Source organism: Malus domestica, chromosome 10, assembly GCF_042453785.1.
Source record: "Malus domestica chromosome 10, GDT2T_hap1".
Taxonomy (NCBI): Eukaryota; Viridiplantae; Streptophyta; class Magnoliopsida; order Rosales; family Rosaceae; genus Malus; species Malus domestica.
In genome coordinates this window covers 3,620,473-3,646,644 of record NC_091670.1, presented here as the reverse complement: position 1 = coordinate 3,646,644, position 26,172 = coordinate 3,620,473, and the positions used below count along the sequence as shown (strand labels likewise).

The window sequence follows — 26,172 nt, the reverse complement described above, 5'->3', positions numbered from 1 at the left end:
CCACAACGTACCAATATGGGTTCTTAAAGAATGATGATAATCTTTGTCGATTATGATTCTTTTTCACATTAGCTCTTTTAGAGCCCTTTCATGCGATCTCTTTACCGCTCATTTGTGGGTTGTCACTTCAATGAGACAGTTTTCCCATCGTTAGAGAGAGATAAGAACGTCAATGTTCATGTAGAACGACGTGAATTTGCATGGACGTTGCTTACTATGTCTCATCCTGATCCCATACCGCACGAGTATGATAAGCAAGTGCGATGAATTCTAACTTTTAGAATGTTGTTCTAGACGCATTCTTCTAATCTAGCTAAAGTGACGAGATCATATACCAGTTGCAAACATATCTGCAAGAATAGACGTACTTAATGGACATCGAGTCAACGTCCCCAAAGGGTGTACCACTCATGTTGGACGTTTTAGACGACCCTATTGGATGATCTGATACACCGGTGAATATCCAATCAATCTGTCTTGGCCTGGAGCACGACAGATCACTCAGTTCATAAGATTTACTTTCCTAGAAGAGGAAGACACAGCACAACGATGAATCTATACTTGATCGTTGTCTCAAATCATTTTCATCTCATGAGATTAATCCGGATTACTCCTGAGACTAGAAGTTCTTGGTCCAGTATACTAGTTTGGATGAGTTCATGGAATTGAAATGAGATTACCATCAATGATGTTTTCACTTATATGGTAGCTACCGACATAAATGAAAAGCAACGTAGAACTGATTGGACAACTGAAATTACAATCCAAGTCAAATTCCTTACCAAAGTGTGTTTTGGACCTATCTTTCCTACACTGCCCAAGGTAATCCTGTTATGTTACAAGTGAGAAAGGAAGTGTAATGAGATGAATGAAATAATGCGATATGATGCACGTCTTACAACTCAAGGTTTCTCTCAAGTGTCCTGTGATTGATAGTAGTATTATGAAATGTGGTTAGTATTTTCTCCATGGGGATATAGATACGGAGATTTACATGTAAATTCCTGAAGAATTACATTGATTGGTTCAAATAGTTCCAAACCACATAGCACCCTCTCAACTTGTTTGAGGCATTCACTTACGGATTGAAACAATCTGGCATATGTGGTATACCCATCTAAGTGATTATTTGATCGGTTAAGGATATGAATGAATGACATTGCATGTTAAACTATGAAGTCTTATTCCGAATTGCTAGAGTTACAATTTATGTTGTTGACACGAATCTCACTAAGATTGTAAAAGAGCTTGAGAAAACTGTCTCGCACCTAAAGATGAAATTTGAGATGAAGGATCTTGGGAAAACTCATTTATGCCTTAACCCGAAGTTGAAGTGCTGTTCTGACAGTACTTTGGTCTACCAGTCGTACTACAGCCCAAGGGTGTTACCTTCGAGTATACATTTGATCGTCTATACGTTATATGCAAATAAGACCCTTGAAGAGGTTATGGAATCCGAAATTCCATATCTAAGTTCAACTTTGTGCTTCGTTGTACTTAGCTCATTGTATTAGACATGACATCTCATTCGTTGTTGATTTATTGGTAAAGATACAGCATCGCGCCTACACGCAACCACTGAATTGGTATTAAAGACATTCCCTGAAGGTAATATGAATTTGGGCAAATCCCAACGCATCTCGAGTGGATCCAACCCATCTGATCCTCGGAATGATGTTTGCCTTGTTATTATGCTGACGCAAGTTACTTATAAAACCCGCACAAGGCAAAATCCCCGAATGGTTATGTCTTTATCGTTTAGGGATATCACAATACCTTGGAGGTCTACGATATGACCTTAGTTATGAAATCTTTGAATTGTTCAAAGACTCACCTTACTTCACCACGCCAAAAGTGAGACATGGTTAGGAGTTTTCGTTGAGTATATTCAAAGTACTTACTGCGTTTTCATCCATCGTTGAGTCCTAACAACGATCCATGAAGATTATGCCTCATGTATCCACCCGACCAAGACATGATACATCAATGAAATCAACGCCAAGACATCTTGCCTCTACATTTACATCAGCAAAGCATCAAGAGATTGAAGTCATGCAAGCCGATCCTGGACAACCTTGCTGACCTCTACATGACGTCACTACTGACGGCAACCTTCCAGAAGCTTGTCTGAGGAATTGGTATGCCTAACTATTCATATGCAATGCTTGTAGTTCTCATTTGGAAGTTCTGCCAAACTCAGAGGGAGTATCCAGAAGTATACTTACTTGATCTTAATGTACTGTTTTTCCCTACGATTAAGAGCATTTTTCCCACTGGATTTTTACTACCTAACTAGGTTTTAACAAGGCACCCATCCTGGGCTGATCATACCCTTGTGAGTTCTTCTACTTGTGCCCAGAAGACGTATAGTTTTGACTTAATGCAACTTCTCACTTTTCTCCTTAGCCTATGGGTTTTTCTCCCACCTTGGGTTTACCATAGCGAGGTTTTTTGAGTTTTACCTTTTATGCATTCTTCCGTTGATCTAAGACTCGCATTCGCTCATTGTGTCGACGACTTCATCAATTGTGTTTACTTCATCACTAAAGACCTGATACGCCATTTGTTTGAGTATTTACACACTCAAGGGGGAGTGTTGCAATTCTATTAGATTATGAATGTGATTGTGTAAACCCTAACATATCTAGGATATTCTTATGGGATTCTACCATATATCTTAGACTAGATATTATCCTATTAGAGATGTAATCCTAAAAGGGTAAGGAATTAACCTTCCTTGCTACTATAAATAAAGGCACAATGGGGTGGAATAGAACACAACTCACAATTATACATCTCTCTTTCTATCTACTATTGTCGCACCCCTCTCTCTATGGCCTCCATGATTGTTCAGTAAATTATGTACTCGTTTGGATGTGTTTTTAAAATGACTAATATCGCTTTTGGTGAAAATGGTTTTGGAACTAATCCTTAGTAAAAATGCAAGTAAATTCTAGAAAAACACTTAAAGTGCTTCCTGGAAGAAGCACATAACTGATGCTTCTTGCAGAAAAACACTTTAAGTGCTTTTGGAACCAAAAAATATTTTCTCTACAAGCACTTTCAGTCATTTTAAAAGCACATCCAAACAAGTCCTATGCCTACAACAATCATATATATTTTTTATTTTGTGTATACGAATCTGTTAAATGCATTGAATTTAATTGTTTTAATTTATAGGCATCAATACTGGACTTATGCGAAAAAGAAATGGAAAATGACGATTTCGGATGTCTAGAGTAATTCCAGTAGAGCAAGAGTCTAAGTAACGTGACAAGACATGTACATTACAATAAGAAAATGAGACTGCAACGATTTTGGAAATCAAATGGACATGGGGATGCTATTCAATAGATATTGGGAGAGAACTTAATTACTAATTTTACTGTTTCCGTTTATTTTTCTTTTCTTTAACAAGGACTTGAAAGTCACTAGACGTAGGATCAATGGTCATTTTAATTGGTCTTTAGTAAACCTTAGCCATGGGTTTTATATATCTCCGGTCATTTTAATTAACCTTTAGTAACCTTTGCCATGGGTTTTATATATGGAGATAGATTCTCCTTGTGATGAAGGAAGCCACCAAAAAAACCACAAAACATCATCATGCATTTCATAGAAAGCTACGACAAGGAAGCGCAGAGAGAGCTTTTCTATTTTCTTTCCTTTTCTAGGGTTACCATGTAGTCTGATCATAAATATGTAATTTCTTTGTGGCATTGTTATTATCATGTTTTTCATCTTTATTGAGTATCTTTTGCTATTCGTAATGCGCTTGATTTTCATTTAGATGCTTGATCACCATTTAGGTATCAATTAAGTTGATTTGATGCAAGTTGGAGTAGATGTCATACTTAACTTGGGTTTAACTTCTTGCAATTGATACCAAAAACACCTATTTGTAGATGCCATGCAATTAGGGTTTGTGTGATTTTCCAACGATTTTCATAGAGCTTAATGAGTTCTGACTTGTTTAAGTTTATTTAGATGTCGTAGAAGGTTAACATGTAAGGATACTTTTTATGCAACCAAATATCATGGCCGTTGAATAATTTAGGGAAAATCGATCATCAATATGGAGGAACTACTTGAGCATAACATAGTGAGAGAATTAAGTAAAACTGGTTACAGTGAATTTGGATGCCCTAGGTCTTATTTTCCTATGTTTTTAATTTTATTATTTCTTGCATTTTATTTTCAAGATGTATTTCATTTTAGTTTAATTCAAATTTTCTATCTTTTCCGTTAAAGCTTTGCAAGTATAATTTGTTTCAATTTAGTTAGCAAGACTTTTAGAATCAATTCGACATTTGTGGGATAATATCCATACTTATATTCTATACTGTCATCCGATTCGTATACTTGCGAGGACTACAATTTGAGACATAATGAAGCTAATTTTGATTATCTAATTTTTGCAACTAAGGAGTCATGATTTTATGGTTATATAAAAGATCAACCGAACTATAATACAAAGTGTCGAAGTTTCTTTTTTGAAAATTTTAATGTATTCGCAACACCGTCAAATGATGTTTTGAACTCCCTATATGTTACGAAACTTGTATAATCATAACACCATTGATTATTCATGTCAACAAAAAAAAAAAGATATGCTAAATTGGGCTAAGTAGCTTTCAAACTCTATGTAATATGAACTAACACTATGCTTTCACCTATGTACACATGCATGTGAAACCCGATGTTGTAGGTTTGTAACCCCCAAAGAGTTAATGCAATAGATCGAATCCTCCTTCTTGGACGACACATACTTTATTGCTATTGTTTGTCTTCGTGTCGTATCATGTTGCTTCTCGATCTCCTTATTTCCCCACTATTTTTTTCTTCTTTTTGGCTAGGTTTATCCACTCTTACTAAGTTGAAGCTAGGTATATGTTAATACATACTATGCTTCTTTCTCTTGTATTGACACATTCATATCCCATTAACACAAGCTACAAGGCCGAGATATGTTAGTCGCCACTAAATTGACCATACTACCCCATCGAAAGATGACATCACAAGCCAACTTGATAGCGAAGTTTCACACAACAGTAAACACATAAAAAGGCAGTGCTATGCATAATCAAGAGTATGATTATGTGATTATTACAAACTAGAATAAACTGCAATAAATGAATCATCACCTAAAGTCCAATGGATGGATGCCTCCCTACCAAGCCCACTTGTCACCTTCGGGGTCCTTTGAATAGAATAACCCTGGTTTTGAAATCACATATATTGTGAAAACTACATACATATAATACTACAATAATAGTAGTTAAGTTCATATCACATCCCTCATCATATCAAAGAAAGTAATATCAATTACATAATCAAAGTAATTTAAACGTATAGCAAGCAGATGAAGTGGCGTCTACATGATCGATGACTACCGCCTACTAGTGTTTCTAGCCTCTACTAGAAAGATAAGTACCTGCAAATAACATACAGCCGTAGCTAGCTATACGACATGTATGATGACCATGTGGTGAAAATAAATCACCAACGGTATCAAGATATCAATTTAATTTAACTGGATATAAGTCTCCTCAAAGACTATCAAGAGTAGTAATATGCATCAACATATAATAATAATTTAAAACATTTTAGTTTTCAAAGGAATCCACTCACGGGTAATCATAACGCCTTTCCTCGATAGGCTTCTTGCCTAATTCCTCTTTAATCTCTAATACGCATGTGAATTGATTATAAAACTAAAATAAGCTTTCATGAACATCCTAGAGAAAATCGTCTAAAACTACCATTTAGACATGGAATTAGCACAAACGGAGAGCACCACATAATTCAGAACACCGAAAAACCTAAAAATGAGTCTCAGGTCCTGCACGCCCCGCCATGCTCCGACCAACGCCACCACGCACCGTGGCATCAGGAAAGATGCGCCACCGCATGGTCACAGGTGCCACGCGCTGGTCACAGGTGAGAGTTAACAGTGTTAACGGAATATACTTGCTGGAGGGAATATGTCGTTAAGTCTAACGGCACAGTTGATGTTTCCGTTATGTCCAACAGAGATCGGCATTGACCGTCGCTGGCGTAGTCGCCGGAATCTACAGGAAACGATCAGGGCTTCCCCCGAGTTCCAAATCAAAGGTTTCTCAATTCTTGATAGAAAATTACCCTAAAGGCTCAGGAACTTACCCAAACACGTTTTACAAGGAGTGGAGGTCAAATCCACCTCGGATTCGACAGTTTTCGCTCGGAAGAACCCGTCGGAAACTGCAGAGGAAAACGAGCATGCATGCATCAAAACAAAGATCCCCAACTTGAAATTCATCTAAAAAACTTCACAAAAATGCTCAATAGCTTACTCGGGTGTGCTGCAATAGGTTTTGGGGAAGAAAGCACCACGAACTCGCCGAAGTTTGTCCGTTCACACTCGCCGAGAACTGGAAACAGAGAGAGGATTGCATGCATGGATTAGAACTCGAAACTCAAGTTCAAACTTCACCATTATAAACCCTAGATTAGAGTATAGTTATTCAGAAGCATTGTAACCCTAGCAGACTTCGAACTCGACAGCTTTCGCCCGAAAGTGCAGAGGATGCGACCCTCGAGTTTCAATATGAAACCATGACAATGCAGCACAAAACAACATAGATAAACCCAGAAATTCGAAGAATAAGCAAGAGCCTCACCTGCATTCAAGAACGGAGCTCAAAACTCTCGGATCCCATGGCAGAGCATTGCCCGGTGCTCCGATGGTACATGAAATAGTATGGCTGGGTTCCTTGTGTCCCAGAGATTAAGATTACAAGGTTTTGGGTTGGATTTACTTCAAACTCGAAGAGAAATAAGGATACGAGCTCCCGGAGCTTAGATAGAGTGAGTGAGTTCGAGAGTGAAGAGAGAGAGAGAGGGTTCAATTTGAATTAGGGAGAGGAGGACCGACTGACCGAGAGTGGGTTAATCCCAAATAGAAAAATTCAAACAGTAAAATTACCAAATTACCTCCCCATAAATGAACCCTCGAGTCTTCGATTCGAATTTTGTTTTCGATTTCACATTCACGTACATGAATATAGTTAGGAAAACATAAGAAAGTATAAGATATTGGATTTCGAATCGAGGCTTGAAAATTACTTAAGACACCCATTCAGAGACAAAAATCGTCTTTTCACATGTCTCGAGAATAAGTTACATTATTTTAAGGTACAAAGCATAACATGTATGGTTGGCCTGTTTGTTTTCTTTTTCTAATTATTATTTAAGGAAAATGATTCGAAACTATTACATAATTTATGAGAGAGGGCAGCTTCGAACCTGTGCCACATGAGTGAAAACCTAAGACTCTAGGATATTGGGATGTATGAACGATCAGTCTTTAAAAGTATAATATACCATTCCAAAATGTATAAATATAATTAATCTCCTCCTCTACCAATAAATCGGCTCTTCCTATACTACCATTCTTTTATTTATCAACATTAATATCAAATTTAAGTATGGACAAGAACAGAGCTCAAAACTCTCGGCTCTTGAACGCATGCATTCCTTGGTTACAACTTACAAACTAACGAGTCACCAGGACAACATTTTTGTGTAAAACTACGCTCTCGTGCTATTTGTTTTAGACTTCATTGAATGATCTGTTATCCACTATAGCACCAAGCCCAAACCAAGGAAGGAACTCTATCCCACATCGACCAAAACACAAAGTCTTGTCTAGTTTATATTGCTCCTAATAACAAGCAAGCTTGTGTTCGTAGAAAGGAGAGATGGTTGGCATCTCCCCTGACAGGGACGGGAACAGCTTTCGAGCTTACCTGTTACCACACATCCGGTTAAGGCTACCCACCCTTGCGGTGGATCTATAACCCAATTTTTTTTTTTTTTATTTTGTTTCCATTTTAGACAACATCTACGTTTACCAAACTCTCTCAATATTAATGGTGATACGACTCTAACATATTGGAGTCCCAACTATCGGAATCATCAACGTCAATGAAAAAATGCAGAGCTGCTTCTGAAAGATGTGTTAGATCAACGATTGGAGCCTTCAACCAATGAATTGGCTTCGATGGGCTTCTACTTTCATTGTCTAATGCCGGCCCAACCAATGTTTTCTTAATCCCAGTGTTAATGGTGAAACGTTTACCAAACTCTCTCAATATTAACGGTGATACAAAGATATAAATATGTAGGAGTTAGCCTTTCAAAGGGTTATGAACGAAGATATAAAATTATTCTGATTTCTTTTCAACTTTATGCATTTTCCCTTTTATCATGTTTGATCCTATCAAATGGCTATGAGTGGTGTCCACTGGACTGTGAATTCCTCAGATGCAAAGCGACTGTCTTCTTTTCACCTTTTCGACAAATCCGAACCAAAAAAATCAATATTTCTTGCCGCTCCACCAAGTCTCCTCCCAAATCCCCGCCGGATTTAGCCGAACCCAGCACCACCAACAACAATAAGAGAGAGAACAAAAACACATCTTTATCTTTGTCCGAACAACTCCAACCTCTGACCACAACCACTCTTCTACCCTCTTGTTAACACTGGGCATTTTTAGGCCCACCCAATGGTGCAAGTTGAGGAAAGAGCCATGAAAAGCCCAAGAGAGATTGAGAAGCCCATGGCCTAAAGGGCTTAGAAGAAGATATATCCGAACGCTCTGAGCTTTAGCTTGACTAGGGCATGTAAGGGTTCCTCCGACCACCAAGAGCACGTCAGCAGGCTGATATCTTTATGAAGCAAATCTCCAAGAACAAGCCTACCTAGATATCGATCACACCATGTGGCAGCCCCCAGTTAGTGGTAGAGACCTAGGATGTGATGTAAAGGTAGTCGGAACAATTGTCGGGGAGGCAAGGTTGGATAACCAAGGCCAAGCAAGGCGTTTGGCTCACAACATGTTGACAAATCGCGCCTATTTGGTTGAACAAATGTCATTTTATCGCCGATTGTTGGGTTGATTGGTGAAAATGTGTGAGCACCATAGTATACATAGGTGGCACATTAAGTGCCAAGTTGGGGAGACCCAAGGGTGAGAGGTTCATTTAGGGCTTACATAAAAGGGGGAGGACCTTATGTATTGGGTGTTGGATGATTGAGAGAAGAAATAATTGATGTATTAATATCGAGTGCTATTTAGTATTGAGATTAATATAGTAACATTGTGGACGTAACCCAAGGGTGAACCACTTAGTTTGTGAGTCCTATTCACTTCATTTCGTATCCAAAGCCCACCTATGGTTCATCATTTAATTTGTTAACCTGCAGATTTTAAGCGTTAACACCCCCTTCTCCCAAGACCAATTGCAGTTTATATTCAGCACGAGTTATGTGCTTATTATAGTGCTTTTCTAGGATTTACTTGCATTTTTTCTAAATATTGGTTTCAAAAATATTTTCACAAGGACTTTCAGTCATTTTAAAGATACTTTCAAATAAATCCTAATTCTTTACATTGGAGTATAAGATTCGGAGAAGAATACCAAAAAGCGGAAACCATCGCCCTTTTTAAACTCTTGTATAATAACATGGATCTAACAATATAAGTCTTGCACCGGAAATGCTCTGAACATGTACCAAAGTATCCAAGGCTTTGATGGATCTAATTTTTGTTAAGAAAATCCATAATCATACTAAGAGAACAGAAAACAGAGCTTATTATATTCGATGAATTAACCTTTTTCAACAATCTAAATTATACTAACAAGGCAACTTTACAAATATTAATACATAAAATTGAGCTTAATTCAGCTAAGTGAAAACATATGATAACAGTCAACCAAAAAAACATATGATACCAGTGATTTAATGAGAAAGCAGGCACCTTAATCAGATTGTTTGGCCAAATTGATCTTCTATTGCACAAGAGCAATTGTGTGATTAAACTTTAATCGCTACCCTTTCAACAATCTCGGAAAATCCCTTAATTTCACAGCGCAACTAGCGGAGCTACTTGCCCAAGCTTCCTTTTCGAGTCTCTGACTCTTCTGTGCACAAGGGCGTTTTGAAGTTCAAACATCCGCCAAACCCAACAAGGACGCCCCTTGCTGATCCTTAACCTGTATCACTGAATGCAAACTTGAACCCTCGGGAATTCCCAATGGAGGACCTAAACATGAAGCATTATTAACGGTGTACAGCTCCCACTCTTTAATTCCACACTTGTCTAGAGCAGAAATTAACCTCGTCCTATGCACATCATTTGGGTATGCCCCATCCGGACTGACAAGCACAGCACCGGTATAACATTGTCCTGCAGCTCGAGCAGCACCGCTATAATAAAACAAACCCCAACTAAGATCATCAGCAACATCCACAATTGTCCAAAACTCATTCGATACAACCCCATTGTCCAAGACACTAAAGTTGAATGTCCCCGGTATTTTGCTTCTCTTGACTCGATACTTCCGCCTCCTCCAGACCATCTTCCCCTCCAATGTTTGTACCTGAAAAACTGGCTCGTACCAAAATGACCCTCTGGCCTTCCCCCTATAAAAGAGCTGGTACTGACAGGGAAATTGATCATAAGCTGGGTTCTGCCCTGCCACAACACGCCAACTCCAATTCAAACTCCCCAACCAACCAACGAAAAGATCTTCAGCAGTTTCGTGGCACAAGTCCTTCCCTTGAAATTTAACCATGGGTGGCACATACGGTTTGTCAGGGATCTTTGCATCCAATCCAAGACAATTATGTTTCTGCAACACGCACAGAGAAAATGCTTCTAGATTTGGACTCTCATACGAAGCAATGCACCGATAGTTACACACTTGATCTACTGGGCTGCACCGATTCAAGCATTGAAGTGCTTTCCGACAATTTGGATCCAAGAGGCAGTTTAGTACCTGAGGCCCGCAGTTCTTTACCATGCAGCTCAGGGTAGAAAGACCTCTTGATCTTAGATTCTTCAGGATTGGGACTGGTCTTATGTAAGTGTTAATTATAACCAATAAACAAAACCTTATATCATCCGTATTATGCCGATCCCACGCCTGTGATACAGTCTGGATCACTTCCTCTGATCCACTGTTCATTGATTTTTGTGAAGTGTCAAAGCTTTTGCCTAATATATTTCCCTTGGTTTCACTACGAATATCATATCCTCCTAATCTGTTTGCTAAATTCGGAGATGAGTCAAAGCAGATAATGTTTCGAATATTCTGACTATTAGTTTGAATCCATTTAACTGATTCTTGGTTCGTAACAGAAACAATCACCAAAATATCCGCACGTTGAAACTCCGTGTGGAAATTTACGGCAATTTGATGATCAGATTTGCAGATGTCATCGGTAAAAACAAGCATTTCATATGCTTCGTCTACCCATTTCAGTCTTTTCGCCTGTTTACAGGGAAAGTATCAGGCAACAAGCAATACAAGCGTAGCAGCCAAAAACAAAGCACAACAACATACCACACAAATCTAACTCGATCTAAACCGCCTTTTCAATGGTAACTGACTAAAAGAGATATAACTAGAATGTGGCATCTGTTAAAGTGTCAATGACGGAGGCACCTTCTTTCCAAGGTCTTAGTACGAGAAATTTTCAATGTCCGGAACACATGCCAGTACATCACATGTCATTATATAATTAGAGTAAAGTTTTTTTTCAAGTGTCCCTCCAATTGTATAATAACATATGTCATATCGCTCCATATTTCTCAGCAACTAAACATTAATACGAGGAGGGGAAGGGTTTGAACCCGAAACGGGGCGCGGTTTGAAGAGGAATGTCCTATCCATCGTGACAATCCACCACTTATAAAAAAAGTAGTAACATTTCATCATAACTGACAACTCTATTTTATTACTTGTTAGAAATTCGAGCAATTTGTTGAAAAGAAATTATAACAACAAATAAGAAATTAAGAATCTGTTTGATTAAATGTTGTTCTTGGGTTTATAAAGAAAAGTAAAAGAAAGCAAAGTTGAGAGCGGATTACTTACAGTGTGGAGCATGACCTCTTCCCAAGGTGTGGACTTGAGAGGGCTGAGGGTGCCTTGGCCGACAACTGCTACTATTCTCACCGGTGTTGTCTCCTCCGCCGTCACCACCGCGCTCGAATTCACTTCCTTAACCGCCAAAACCGGGGGTGGGGCACGGTAAATTGTTTTTCCAACTGCAAACGGGGAACATGGAAAATGAAGAAAACCGGCTGCTGCGGAAGCTGCGAACCGCCGGTTCAATGAAACTGCGGTTCTGGGTTTGAAAAGCGGTGGAACTGAAGCTGCTTCCAGAGCCATAGTCATGACGTCACAGCTCACCTGACCACTCTCTGTCTCTCTCCTCTGTCTGAGGTGGTTTCCATGGAGGAAGAGAGTGAGGTACAAGTATAATTTGGGAGAAAAGATGAGGGGGGAGAGAGAGTAAAGTGGAGGGAAGGAGGGAGGAGTGACTGTTTTTCTGGAGTTAATTTGGCCACGTGTTGCCACTTATTTATTTTTTATTATTATAAACCAATACTATTATTATTTTTAATTGTATACTAAATCTTTTGCAATTATTTTTTTGGCAAACTAATTACACTAAATATATTTAAATATAATAAGAGTTGAACACAAAATTTCAGAATTAGTGATAAATATTTTAAATTAATTGATATACAAGTTACTAGCTAAATTATGAAGTATTTTAAATAGATTGATCTTATTCATCCAACCTTAATAATACATTTTAGTTGTATTTTTCTTCACTTGTAAAAGACATAAAAATTTTAAATTTGAATGGATCTAGATTTTCTCCTTTTTCATTTTACCTCAATTTCTCTCTTATAATATTTGAACTTTAACGATTATGTTACGTCAACATTTTATACTGATTATTTTTCTTTATAAGAGGAGAAAGAATAGAAAATATGTGAAAGGAAAAGATGAGAGGACATAAAGAAGAGGTGGGAATTAAAGGAAAGAGAATCCGACCACTGTGTTAAATATATCGTGAGTCACAAGGTGAATACGATTTCTTTACCAAAAAACAAAAAAAAAATGTTGAAAACAAATTTTTCGATTTTCATTTTTAGCTTTGATAACAACCATAAGATAGCCAATCAACGGCTGAGATGAACACAATATATGTCTGCGATGCTAGTCTCTCTCTCACTGCTTCATCGAAGGCTTAAACCCTGCCCGACGACAACTGCCGTAGTTATAAAGCAAGTATAAACCCTAAACCCTAAACCCTAATTGCAGAGAGAGAAAATGAGGAAGAAGGTGGACGAACGCATCCGGACCCTAATAAGCAATGGCGTCAAAAACCGGCACCGCTCCATGTTCGTCATCGTCGGCGACAAGTCCCGTGACCAGGTACTCCTAACTTCTTCTATTCCCTATTTGCTATTCCTCTTGGATTGAGGAGTTATTGCAATGAATTGAATTGGGCAGCAAATTGTACCAATTTTACAGCTTTTTGTTTTGTTTTTTCAGCTGCAAATTATACTCACTGAGTAATACTAAAAACCTCAAACAAAGAAATTTTATCGAAATTTAACCGAAAACCAGTTCTGACGAAACTGGCTAACTTTTATTGAAATTTATATGGTCTTCAGATAGTGAATCTTCATTATATGCTAAGCAATGAAGTAAAAAAATCGCGTCCGACCGTCTTGTGGTGCTACAAGGACAAGCTTGAGCTCAGCAGGTTGGTTTATTTTATCTTCCTTTCTTTCTTTACCTTGTTATAACGCGGAATTTTGTTTAAAAAGTATTGATTCGTTTCGTTTGACTATTTGATTGATGCAGTCACAAGAAAAAACGTGCTAAGCAGGTAAAAAAGATGATGCAGAGGGGGCTGCTTGATCCCGAGAAAGTTGATCCTTTCTCACTTTTTGTTGAAAGTGGGGGATTGACTTATTGCCTGTACAAGGATTCAGAAAGAATTCTTGGTAATACCTTTGGAATGTGTATACTTCAGGTAACTTAGAACTTATACCAACTTTTCTGGTTTAGCCGACGACTCCCTTTTTATAATTAATTAAAGTTTCAAGATGAAGTTTGATCTTTTTTCTGCTGCGTTAAGGATTTCGAGGCCTTGACTCCAAATCTACTAGCAAGAACGATAGAGACAGTCGAGGGAGGTGGACTAGTCATATTGTTGCTTCGTTCTCTAACCTCACTCACCAACCTCTACACCATGGTTATGGTATGCATATAATAATATCTTTCTCTTACGCATGCACACTAATAATGCTTAGTTTTTAGGCCGGCATGGTTATGCTTATTATATGATGCTAAATCTGGAAAACTAGCCATGTAAAAGTTTCCCAGTTTATTTGTAATGATTTGCTTGGCTACAAGAAAACTTTTTGTTTATTGAATTGCTTGACTTTCTTTAAGAGAATGCTGCTAGACATATACGTTTCCCAGTTCGACCTAAGTAGGCTAGTTGTTTCTTTTCATATTCTACTGCAAAAAAGAAGAAGAAAACAACTAGGATTTCCTCATAATATTGTTTTACTTGTTGAAGTAGTTTCGAGTTGTACTGCATTATGTACTTTGAACAAATATAGCAATAGCCATTCACCACATACTATATTTGATAGCAATTCCTTCATGTCATGTTTTATTTGCAACACTGTTTTTCGTTCTCTCAAATACGAAATATCTGTGTCTCATCACTGCCTCTTGATTTCAGGATGTTCACGATAGGTTTCGAACTGAATCCCATTCTAAGGCTACTGGGCGTTTTAACGAGCGTTTCTTATTATCGCTTGCGTCCTGCAAATCATGTGTAGTCATGGATGATGAGCTGAATATTTTACCAATTTCATCTCATATGAGGTCAATTACCCCGGTTCCAGTTAAAGAGGTAACCTTTTGGCATCTTAAATTGAAGGAACTGATAAACCGAGGCATGCTTTATTTTTGTAGCATCTTATGACAGGTTGAAAAAAGAATAAAAATAGTTTTGTCTGTATATGTTTAAGCTCAATGGTTATTAGGATAGTTTTTAGGAGTTCGTGATACCATTGTTCAATACCTTATAAGAAAAATACTGTTGGTGAATGAAGCTTTGACAACTTTTTTTTTGTCTTCTGATCATGATTGAAGGACTCTGAAGGGATATCAGAGGCACAAACGGAATTGAAGGATTTAAAAGAGCAACTGAGTGATGCCTTTCCAGTTGGCCCTTTAATAAAGAAATGTTGTACGTTGGACCAGGTAGGTCTTCTCTCTGATTTGTATTAGTTTTTAAGTCTCTATCATGTGATTTACTAATATGACTCATAGTTTGAGTTGGTAAATGTTTCAACAGGGAAATGCTGTTGCTACATTTCTTGATGCAATCTTGGACAAGACACTCCGAAGTACTGTTGCCTTGCTTGCTGCTCGAGGCCGTGGAAAATCGGCTGCACTTGGTTTGGCGATTTCGGGAGCTATTGCTTCAGGGTAGTATGCCTTTTACAATGTATTAAAACTGTTTTTGTGTATGCGTAGATGTTTACACTCATATTAATGTACTATGTTTTGACGATACAAATATATCTTCACAGGTATTCAAATATCTTTGTAACTGCACCCAGCCCTGAGAACTTAAGAACCTTGTTCGAATTTGTTTGCAAAGGTTTTGATCAACTGGACTATAAGGTATGTCATTTTGTATTCCTGCGGGTGGTTCTAATGTGATCTTTAGCAGTCTTGTCAAAAATCTAATTCTTATTAATTAAAAATCCACTTTCCTCTACGTTATGCGCCTTCTTGTGAGATTTAACTCCCAAATAATCCTCGACGATTAGCAAATAACAATATCTTAGAACATACGCTACTCTAAACATTTGTGACAAGAGTTGCTAATTGAAAAGGGTAATGCAAACATATATGATCAATACTCTCCTTTCCTTTCCACACTCCAGCTAGGAGATATGGAAGGATAGAGTTGTTAGGAGCATTTGACAAGTATTAGTTTTCCTATGGATTATCAACTCTACATAAGTCTGCACTCTATGGGGGCCTAGCTTTTTAACTCATCTTATATGACTCAACCACATTGTCAGTTCAAGGTTCTAATGAGGAATGAATATTCTGAAAAGTTGATTGATAAGAAAATTGTAGATTCTTTATCTTCACCGGTTTAGTTATGATTCAAATGTTGATAAATTTAAATTTTTTTCCCGCTAAGTTAATAGCTTTTATAGTGAAATTGTTTAATTATCACGCATTTTGGTGTTTGAATGTTTTATTCTGTGAACTACATCTATTCTTTCATCAATTGTTATATGGTCAATCCTTTTCTTCATTTTTCAATCATTTATTTCAAACGCACTAGTATTTGAGCTTACTATTGTAACCTATGTTTACAGGAACATATAGATTATGATGTACAGAAAAGTAGTGACCCTTCGTTGAAGAAAGCAACTGTACAGATCAATATATACAAGCAGCACAGACAAACAATTCAGGTAAAATTTTATGGACATTTGGTTACATGTGTAGTATGCTGTGTTAGCAGGTGTTAGAATAATGCCGTAATCTGGGTAGTAACTATGTTAATACAGTTTCATGTAATGACTCACATGCAAATGTTAGTACTCCATATTGATGAACTCTTAATGTGTGCCCAATATTGATATAAAACTAGGAGTATTCGCTTCCTTATTATCAGGATGTAATCTACTTTCTATATTGAAGTAGGATGGGCCAGTGGGAAGTGTATCTATAACTTATTCTTAGTACGAAAGCAAAATAAGATGAGTGAGAATTTTTGTGGTCTTATCTTTCCTTTTGGATTCCATACCCTGAAAGTGCTACAATGTCTACTCTCTATATATATGCCCAGTTCTATCCTAGTTGATTCTGAAGCAAATCCTTCTATGTTAATTTTCAACCTTTCAAAATTTTAGGGTTTATGTACATCCCAACTTAGCTCATTGCAGAGCAATAGAAGAATCATTGAGAACTACTGTGGGGATTTACAAAAGAATTCTTGGGAAAGAGTTGGGCATTATTATGGCTTCTCTCTCTCTCTCTCTCTCTCTCTCTCTCTCTCTCTCTCTCCAACCAATTCGGATATTTCATTTTCAGTAATTTTGTTAGATTGGGGAGTTGCAGTGAGATAGTTGTAGATCTGTTTTATAATGATGGAGGTGAATGTTGAGGCATTTGTTAGGGCTGTTTCGTTTTGATGGTGGACTTCTGGTTCACTGAGTGTTGTACATTTTTTTAGCTGTTTAATAAAATCTCTTTTTCTATAAAAAAAATAGCAATACAAATTTTGATTAGTCAGTTGATGTAAAAACACAAATACATGGAGGAATTATTATTCATGAAAAGGTGATAACCAAGTTGTAAAAGAGAATACTTTTCTATTGGATAGCCGCATCACTATTGCCATGAGTTTGTTCACCTTTTGCCCATCAAATGTCATGGGTTGTGTATGCCCTCATATATGATTAGTGGTTATCTTTTCTGGACTTTTCTAAAATTTTTATTGTACTTGTGCCCAAGTGCATGTGCATCATTTTTGTTATTGGCGTGAGCATATTGAACACAATTTAGATGGTTTGTAATTACTGAAGCTTGATTCTAAAACCATGTTCCTGAAACACCAACGTTTTTGGTCAACCTAAGGTATTTTCCTGGCAATCATCCAGCATCTATGGTATAGAGTCACTCAACATGCCTGTGAGAGTGTGATGTGCTCAAGACCTTTATACCTCATGTAGCCTAAAAGAAAGAACTTGGTACTACTCATTGCTTATGGGGGGCTAGCTGTTTTTGACTTTTGTTACTTGTCCTTGCAGTATATACGGCCACATGAGCATGAAAAGCTTTCCCAAGTTGAACTGTTGGTTGTTGATGAAGCAGCTGCTATTCCACTACCAGTGGTGAAGTCTTTGCTTGGTCCTTATCTGGTCTTCCTTTCATCTACTGTTAATGGGTAAGAGTCTTCCATGTTCTTCCTTCATGTCGTGTATTCTTATCATGTGTTCTTTATGTTGGATGTAACAGTCTCATGAAAGATCTTTCACTTTTTGTGAACTGTTTCCACTTTTCCTTTACTCATGCTTGATGTGTTTCTATTTATAAGTTTAACTGTTTAACTCTGAACGCAATTTTCGGGCAAAAAAATCTATGTGCTATTTAAATACTAAGGGGCATTCTTTTACACTGAAAGCTATGAAGGTACCGGTCGGTCTTTGTCCCTAAAGCTTCTACAGCAATTGGAAGAGCAGAGCCAAACGTCTGCTAAAGGGCCTGTATCTGGTATGCTTATCCTTCATCGGACGTGTTTTGTATTTTCATCTTGACAGCTTTTAAATGGGGTTGATCAAAATCTCCAATCCCTCCAAATTTTGAATTTATTTTCAAATTTTTATGTTTGAAATTTGCACAGAATCCCTTGTACCAGTGAGGGTTTGGCAAATTAGAATTAAATTAGAGTTAAATTAGCTAGAATTTGCAGGGTAAGAAACTAGGTTACTGGTGGTTCTTTTTTTTTTCTTTTTTTTCTTTCTCTAGAATTAAAACTCTACACATTTGCTAACATTATTGTTTCTTAAATATTCGAACGGTTGGCTCTTGCGAGTGAGTAATTAATATAATCATTTTAAAACTATTTTGTGATCTTTGGACAATTTTCTGAATTGATGAATGTCCCTTATTGTAGGTCGGCTTTTCAAAAAGATAGAACTGAAAGAATCTATCAGATATGCTTCTGGTGATCCGATTGAATCCTGGCTTCATGGTTTACTTTGCTTGGATATCACAAATTATATCCCTAAACTTAACGGGTAAAAACAACTATGCTTAGAAATTCAAAACTGAGGAAGGTGGTACCATCTCCATTATAACCATTGCCTTTATTAATGATCTCTCTCTCTCTCTCTCTCTCTCTCTCTCTCATCTCTCTCTTCACTACTAGGTTACCTGCACCAAGTGAGTGCGATCTGTACTACGTTAACCGTGATACACTGTTTTCATATCATAAAGATAGCGAGTTGTTCTTACAGGTAACTACATGTTCAAGTAATGTTGACTGCTGATTCTCATTTTCATGTTAATAAACTTACATATTCTAATATTTGCAGCGAATGATGGCTCTATATGTTGCCTCCCACTACAAAAATTCTCCAAATGATTTGCAACTAATGGCTGATGCCCCAGCTCACCACTTGTTTGTACTACTTGGTATATATGCTACCGTTAGAACTGGTCTTTCTTCTTTTGTCAATATTGGCTGGACTTAATTATAATTTGCACGTGCAGGCCCTGTTGATGAGTCAAAAAATCAGCTTCCTGATATTTTGTGCGTCATTCAGGTTTGTCTGTCTTCCCCTCGTTCAGGACTGTTATTTCTTTTAGTGTTTCAATTTGAATTCAAAATTTGTCTACGCATACCCAAAATTTTATTGGGTTTTTATTTATTTATAACTATACTTTATGTGAAATAACAAGAAAGGACGAACTTTTAACATATACTTCATCTTCTATAAAACAAAAATTCTTTGATGCTCAACATTTTATGTTCTATAATTTTGCTCTTAGGTATGCCTTGAGGGAAAGATTTCTCGTGACTCTGCAATGAAAAGTTTAAGCGATGGTCATCAGCCCTCTGGTGACCAGATACCATGGAAATTCTGTGAGCAATTTCAGGACACTGTTTTTCCCAGTCTCTCAGGTGCTCGGATTGTACGAATTGCTACACATCCCAGTGCCATGAAGGTATTCTCTCTTTTATGGTTCCCAAAGCCATATGTATCACCAGAATTTTGTTGAAATGGTAATTTAATTTTCTTTGTTTGTTGTAGATTGGATATGGATCACAAGCAGTGGAACTATTGACAAGGTATGCTCCTCTTTCAGTTACTGCTGCCTAAAGATTTTTGTAGATCACACACATGATCCGGATGTGTGCATGGATGACTAAGGTGTTGAGAAAAATTGACTGAGTGATTCTTTTAGCCCAATATGTCTACACTTTGAATGACAAGATTGAAGATTCTCGGCCTCAATCAATGCTTCAGATTGCTTTCTAATGTGTATTGCGATTACAAAACCAACCATTTATCTATGTATTTTAAAATAATACTTGGGTATGTAAGGTCACAACTAGAAATGTGAGTTTCATGCTTTCAGTTCACTTGGTTTGAAAGCTATAGAACACATACCATGTTTGTGCAGGAAAATGATCAGTTGAATTTGGAACATGGGTCATGCTTCTAGTTTCACCATTTGTGTATCTATGATTTCAACTTTGATGTGCAGATGGCTTTCTCACAAAAGATCTCTCCAGTCATATGATGGTAGTTGAAGAAATAAGTGGAAAGATATAGAGGATTATAAGTGATACCATATTAAAACAAGGTTATGTTGGAGACGGAAAGGTTTAGAGTATCAGAGTTGGTGAGGGGTTATGTTGGGGAACTTATGTCTTTTTCATCTAAGTTTGGGTTATATTTCTAAGAGGTAGGAAAAATTCAGTAGAGCAAGGCTAATTTCCGAATTTCTCAAAGGAAAGGAAAAGTTGTCCATCGAAAAGAAAAGGAGTCCAACAAGAACTTACTTCAGAACAGTTACATTGAAAATTATAACCCGCCCGTCTGGAGAAACCAAACCACGGGCATGTTCCGAATTACTTTGACAATAGATCTATGAACACATCTAGGAAGTTGCTATCCTGAAGAAAATCCATCTCATCCCTATTATTCTTGAGAAACTCTATTTTATTTCTATCCAAACGATGGCCAAGATTTCGCAGTGCCAACAGTTGAGCTTATACTTGTATGTTTAAACGATGATTGGAAATTTTCTTAGTAATTGAAGTTTCCAGGTTTCCAGCAGAGAAAAGACTACAAACAAACATAACTAGCAGCATTTTTAGGATGATAATTTAAAGATAGACCTTCATTATTGATCATTCTACCTTTTTAGATAGGTCATACATTGATTCTGACCTTGTGTACTTTTGGTCCTAGATTTTTTCTTGAACTTCTTTTTATCTCTCAACCCAAACATGTCTGTTATTCCTTGGGCTCATAAGTCCATCTACTTATTACTGCAAATGTTGTTGGGGACACAGATATAAGGAGTGGCTGATGTGGACATTCTAGTGATACCTCTGGTATGTATTATGTGCTATGTGGGTGACATTGGATTGCTCTTGTTGGGGATCTAGACATAAGGAATGTATGTAATATGTGTAATGCATTGCTCTTGTATAATGGAACTCATAAGTACTTCCTTATTGAGATAAAAAGTTTCTATACTAACATTTCACTGAATCTCTTTGGTTCTAAAAGTTGATGCTTCACATTTATGCTTTTGTATTTGAAAAAATGGGAGTTTTAAGGATTTATTTCTCCTCAGGTACTATGAAGGACAGTTTGCTCCTATTTCTGAACTGGACGTTGAAGATGTTGTTGAGACTCCACCACTCAAAGTCACAGAAGCTGCTGAGAAGGTCAACTACAATCACTCAGCATAGTTTCTTTGGTGCTTTGTTTTTTTTTTTTTTTAAATATTTATAATTAACAGGTTGGAGAACTGCTTATATGAGACTATTCTACATATTATTGAAAACTACCATTGGATGACAGTTTTGTAAGCCAGAGGTCTATGGTAAATGCAATGCTTGTTCGAAGTGTTTGAGTTGGTTAAACTTCGTCCTGTTTGAGTTGGTAAAAAATATCTGTGTTTGAATATAATTTGAACAAACTTTTGTGAATGATCATTTGTCGTGTTAATTTTAATCATAGTGATATCAAAGTATATCATGTATTGGTCTGTTTGTTTGGCATTAATCAACATGCCTCCTGTGCCTTGATATTGTTATCTGAATGATACCTATGTCTATTACTTGTAGGTTTCATTGCTGGAAGAAAGTATAAAACCTAGAACAGATCTTCCTCATTTGCTCGTTCATCTTCGTGAAAGGCGACCAGAGAAACTCCATTATATTGGTGTCTCCTTTGGGCTTACATTGGACCTTTTCCGGTTTTGGTGGAAACATAAGTTTGCTCCATTCTATATTGGACATATTCCAGTTAAGATGGATTCCCCTCCCGACACTGAATCATTTATCCTTTTAACTGTTTTTTGAATATTATCATTTGTGAATGAATGATTGATTAAACAATAATTTTGCACTTCTTTTCAATGTAATAGAGTGCTGTGACGGGGGAGCATACATGTATGGTCCTCAAATCTTTGAAGAATGATGAACTTGAAACCAGTGATTTTCGTCCATTCTACCTAGGTGGGCCCATTTTTCTTAGAAGAACCTCTGTTCTATTTAGATTTTTGCAGATTTTTTGTACCTCAGTCCACAGCTTGATTATTTGTTGGCTACCCCAGATTTCAGGAGAAGATTTTTGAGACTATTGGGTTATAGTTTTCGTACGATGGATTATAGGCTTGCTATGAGGTACTGTTAAAAGTTTCCTTCAGATAAGTGCTTATTGCTCAAGTGCTCATACTAACTTGTAATTATCCAGCATCTTAGATCCTAAGATCAATTACAAGGATCTAGAACCCAAATCGTCTACCGCAGATGGATTCTTACAGTCAATCACAGACTTACTTTCACCTTATGATATGAAACGACTACAGGCCTACACCAGCAGTCTTGCTGACTTTCATATGGTAAGTTCTCTGAACAATGGTTGATTGCCGACTTGCCCATCATAGTGATATGTACTGTTTTGGGATTTTTGTCTTAGGATTACCAATTGATTCCGTACATTCATAGTAGAAAAAAAGTAATGTTTGCATTACAAAACAAAATATACTTTCCCTTTAGAAAAAATTAAATATTTGCGTTACAAAACAAAATATGCTTTCCTTTATTAAAAAGGTAAAAGTAATATTTGCATTACAAAAGAAAATTTGTATTCGCAAGTGGCCCTTTACCACAGTGGTGGAAAGGAGTTGAGCCCTTGCATGACAGCATGGGTTCGAACTCCGTCGGTGGCTAATCTAACATCTTATCTAACAAAATCTATCGTTTGACAAAAAAAAAAAAATTGTGTTCCTTTGTGATAGAATTATCATCTCAATTTGACAACATGATTATGTGATTACGATAATTGACAGTGCTGGAATGTTTGTTTTCTTACTATGGACAATCTGATAACATGATTGTGATACAAATTACTCTTGCAATGTTTATGTTTTATGGATAATCTTTTTCAAAGTGAACTATTAGGACATTTTGTGTTCAGTTATTTATCTATGTGTATATATCTGTTCAGTTGGGAAGTCCCAAAAATAAAACATTAAAAAAAAAGGTCGTACCCAGTGCACAAGGCTCCCGCTTTACGCAGGGTCTGGGAGAGGTGAATGTCGGCTAGCCTTACCCCCATTTAGGATTTTGTGGTCGATGTTTCATCCCATGCTCTGTGTTACATAAAGTTCAAAATTGCTTGTTAGAGAGGGGGATTTGTTTAAAGTTGTGTTTAGAATTCTGTGGCCGATGTTTCATCCCGTTCTCTGTGTTACATAAGAAGATGAGAGAGTTGCTTGAAAAGATGAAATCAATAACGGTTAGGCTATTAGACCCCTCCTTTTCCCTTCCCACCCTAAACCCCTCGTGGGTATTCCCCTGAAGGAAGTGAACCCATTTGTTGTGAGGCTCTCAGGAAGGTGCAGTGCAGCCATGATCAATGGCCGTGTTGGTCTATTTGTGTTGATTATGGTTTTGAGTGGATTATTTGCTTCCTTCTCTTTTTCCGAAAAACAGCCAGTTTGAATGTGTCAATATGTCTTCCTCCGGTTAGGCATAGATTATTGCATTTTCATCCTCAACTATCCACCATACTAAATCACCCGAGAATTGTTTTTTAAAATTACAGTTTAAACCCTGGGGTCCATTTGGAAATGAAGTGTTATTTTATAAACGGAGATCCTCTGGTATTCTAGTTATTGTTTGTTTATGCATATGTCAAACTTATGTTTTTGTTTTACAGATTTTGGATCTTGTTCCAACGCTTTCACATCTGTATTTCCAAGAGAAGCTTCCAGTGACATTGACAGGTGCCCAGGCTTCCATATTGCTCTGCATTGGCTTACAAAATCAAGATATCTCCTATATTGAGGTATGTTTCTCTGCTTGTTGCTCTTATGGTTTGCTTGGCTATGCCAGTCACATAGATGCGAGCGTGCACTCAAACTCACTTGCAAAGACAAAACACTGCTTGGTGGCGTCATTTGTACCCTTTATTTCATTCTTATCAGGTGTAAATTTTTACTTACGTTCATGTTTTCCAGGGGTTGATGAAATTGGAAAGGCAGCAAATATTGTCTCTCTTTATAAAAGTTATGAAAAAGTTTCACAAATATCTATATGCTATTGCATCTGAGGGCCTCGAGTCAACCTTGCCTAAACCAAAAGAAGTAAGTTCAGCAAAGCAGTAACCTTTTTCTTTCTTGTGGAAAATACATGACAAGTTGGTGGTTTCTATTTCTTTTCACGTCGTAGAATGTTTTATGATTCTCGTAGGCTTAACAATATGATACTGACGTGTTTCTGGTGAAAGCAATTCTCTCTGCACCTGAACTATTTTGTTTGATATGTCATCATTAAGTTTACACTATCACGTTTCTTTTGCATACAATCTCCACCAGATACAATTATTTTACATATAGAGAGATTTCATAATTCCAACAAGTCTATTAAGTTGTACGGAATTTCAATATGCACTACAACATCTTTCCATTATGAATGTAAAGATCTTCACAGGAGAAGTTCTTTTTAAAAATATATTGCAAGATGATAAAAGTTATTTTATATATATATTTTGCGCATAACTAGGCTTTAGTTAGTCTCGAGCTCAACTCCTGCACACATGACACGTGAGGCTTTGCAACTGGCTTGATAGGGCTTGGTTGACCTCATCATCCTTGAGAACAAGAAATTAATAAAAGGTAGGCAACTTTGTTTTGTATGCAATGTGGGACTACTGCACAGATATTGCCTGTTGATATGGATGATTTGCTTGTGAGCCTAAAGAGCTGACCATGACAATCGTGGATTGGATGCTTGGCTCGTTTAGCTTATTTGGGTACCTTGAACGAGCTTGTGCTGAGCTTCATTTAGCAGCATGCAAGCGGTAGTTTGGTTCATTACCTTATCTATAACCATCTTTTATCGCCAGCAGGTGTAAGATTACTATTACATCCCAATGAGAATGAGAATGGAAACATAAACTCTGTTGTAGTTTCTAGCAGCAATATGCCTATTTATTTGATCAGTCAAGCAAAGCTTTGCAACAGAAGTTGTTTAATGCAAGCTTAACATCGTCTATTACATTATAAAATTTGTGTGCATGTATGTATGCTATTGTGCTTTTCTTCTGCCTAAGTTGTAACTCCACTCTGATTCGAAACTTTTGGTTCAGACTCTCTTGGAACCTCACAAAATCTCTGTTGATGATGATCTCAATGATGCTGCAAGAAAAGTTGAGGTATGCTTTTTTCCTTCCTTACCTTCCCTGTTACCCGACCTACCTCTCTTTCCTGCGTTCTGGATTCCAAGAGTTGGGCTGACTTGACTTCGCACATACAGGACGGGGTGAGATCCAACACAGACGGATCATTAGATCCCAAGTTGCTTCAGCAGTATGCGATTGGGGACAGAGATGCAGACTTTAAGAATGCATTACAGAATGGCGGTGTAAACTTACCAGCTGGTGGTCTCGTTAGTGTGAAATCAAGTAGAAACAAAACGGATAAGGGAAAAGAGAGAGAGAGTCACAAGAGCGGGGAAAAGCGACGTAAAAATGAGCATGGCTCCAGCTCAAAGTCCAACAAAAAGAAGAAACATTGACGTTAGTGACGGTCATGTATGCAACTATTGTAACATTCAGTAAGAAGTCACTTTAAGGTACCTTAAAGAACCAAAATTTGTCATGTATGCAACTGTTTGAACATTCATTGCGTCGATGACGATGTATTTTTGACACAAACAGAAACAGGTATGCATCAGGAGATGACAATTTTGGTTCTTTAATTCGACTGTGGCCTCAACTTCGTCTTTCATTTGTTTCCAACGTGAGCCGAAATAAAAATCTGAACTGACAATACCGAACCGGTAACCAAAATCGAAAATTTTCCAAGCATTCGGTACGAGTAGCGGTATCAAATATTTGTTAGTTGGGTAGTCGCTTAATAAAATATTAGTTCAATACAAATCAAATCTTTGGTACATTAAAATAATACTTATAGGATTCAATCGATCCCAGTGAATTTGATTTCGTATTGCAC

At 37.3% G+C, this 26,172-nt stretch overlaps 2 protein-coding genes, 1 long non-coding RNA gene and 1 other non-coding gene across 4 annotated transcripts; 2 read left to right on the top strand and 2 right to left on the bottom strand.

Annotated features, from left to right (window-relative positions):
- Nucleotides 1-5,564: 5,564 nt before the first annotated feature.
- LOC139188389 (uncharacterized) lies at nt 5,565-6,864 on the bottom strand. The gene is made up of 3 exons (XR_011571782.1): nt 6,660-6,864; nt 6,333-6,410; nt 5,565-6,240 (listed from the first exon to the last, which is right to left on the bottom strand). It is a non-coding gene; the product is annotated as an uncharacterized lncRNA (long non-coding RNA).
- Nucleotides 6,865-7,720: 856 nt separating this feature from the next.
- On the top strand, nt 7,721-7,850 carry LOC114819367 (U6atac minor spliceosomal RNA). Its single transcript, XR_003766423.1, has one exon. It is a non-coding gene; the product is annotated as a U6atac minor spliceosomal RNA (small nuclear RNA).
- Nucleotides 7,851-9,613: 1,763 nt separating this feature from the next.
- Nucleotides 9,614-12,384, bottom strand: LOC103422031 (violaxanthin de-epoxidase, chloroplastic). The gene is made up of 2 exons (XM_008360068.4): nt 11,926-12,384; nt 9,614-11,319 (listed from the first exon to the last, which is right to left on the bottom strand). The coding sequence occupies exons 1-2, from the start codon at nt 12,226-12,228 to the stop codon at nt 9,991-9,993; spliced, it is 1,632 nt and encodes a 543-aa protein (XP_008358290.2). The 5' UTR covers nt 12,229-12,384; the 3' UTR covers nt 9,614-9,990.
- Nucleotides 12,385-12,942: 558 nt separating this feature from the next.
- LOC103422030 (RNA cytidine acetyltransferase 1-like) lies at nt 12,943-25,918 on the top strand. The gene is made up of 26 exons (XM_008360067.4): nt 12,943-13,281; nt 13,524-13,615; nt 13,717-13,888; nt 13,994-14,116; nt 14,609-14,782; nt 15,025-15,135; nt 15,230-15,363; nt 15,468-15,561; nt 16,275-16,373; nt 17,715-17,851; nt 18,089-18,177; nt 18,581-18,704; nt 18,836-18,923; nt 19,002-19,101; nt 19,180-19,232; nt 19,459-19,635; nt 19,722-19,759; nt 21,280-21,373; nt 21,776-21,955; nt 22,078-22,168; nt 22,267-22,336; nt 22,407-22,554; nt 23,877-24,005; nt 24,178-24,303; nt 25,308-25,373; nt 25,475-25,918. The coding sequence occupies exons 1-26, from the start codon at nt 13,177-13,179 to the stop codon at nt 25,733-25,735; spliced, it is 3,075 nt and encodes a 1,024-aa protein (XP_008358289.2). The 5' UTR covers nt 12,943-13,176; the 3' UTR covers nt 25,736-25,918.
- The last annotated feature ends 254 nt before the right edge of the window (nt 25,919-26,172 follow it).

Excerpts from the sequence above, each read along its gene's own strand:
- LOC103422031 (XM_008360068.4), bottom strand. The coding sequence starts at position 12,228 with ATGACTATGGCTCTGGAAGCAGCTTCAGTTCCACCGCTTTTCAAACCC. Across the intron at positions 11,320-11,925 it reads AAGAGGTCATGCTCCACACT|GCGAAAAGACTGAAATGGGT; the intron begins GTAAGTAATCCG and ends CCCTGTAAACAG.
- LOC103422030 (XM_008360067.4), top strand. The coding sequence starts at position 13,177 with ATGAGGAAGAAGGTGGACGAACGCATCCGGACCCTAATAAGCAATGGC. Across the intron at positions 18,705-18,835 it reads TATATCCCTAAACTTAACGG|GTTACCTGCACCAAGTGAGT; the intron begins GTAAAAACAACT and ends CTTCACTACTAG. Across the intron at positions 22,337-22,406 it reads GATTATAGGCTTGCTATGAG|CATCTTAGATCCTAAGATCA; the intron begins GTACTGTTAAAA and ends GTAATTATCCAG.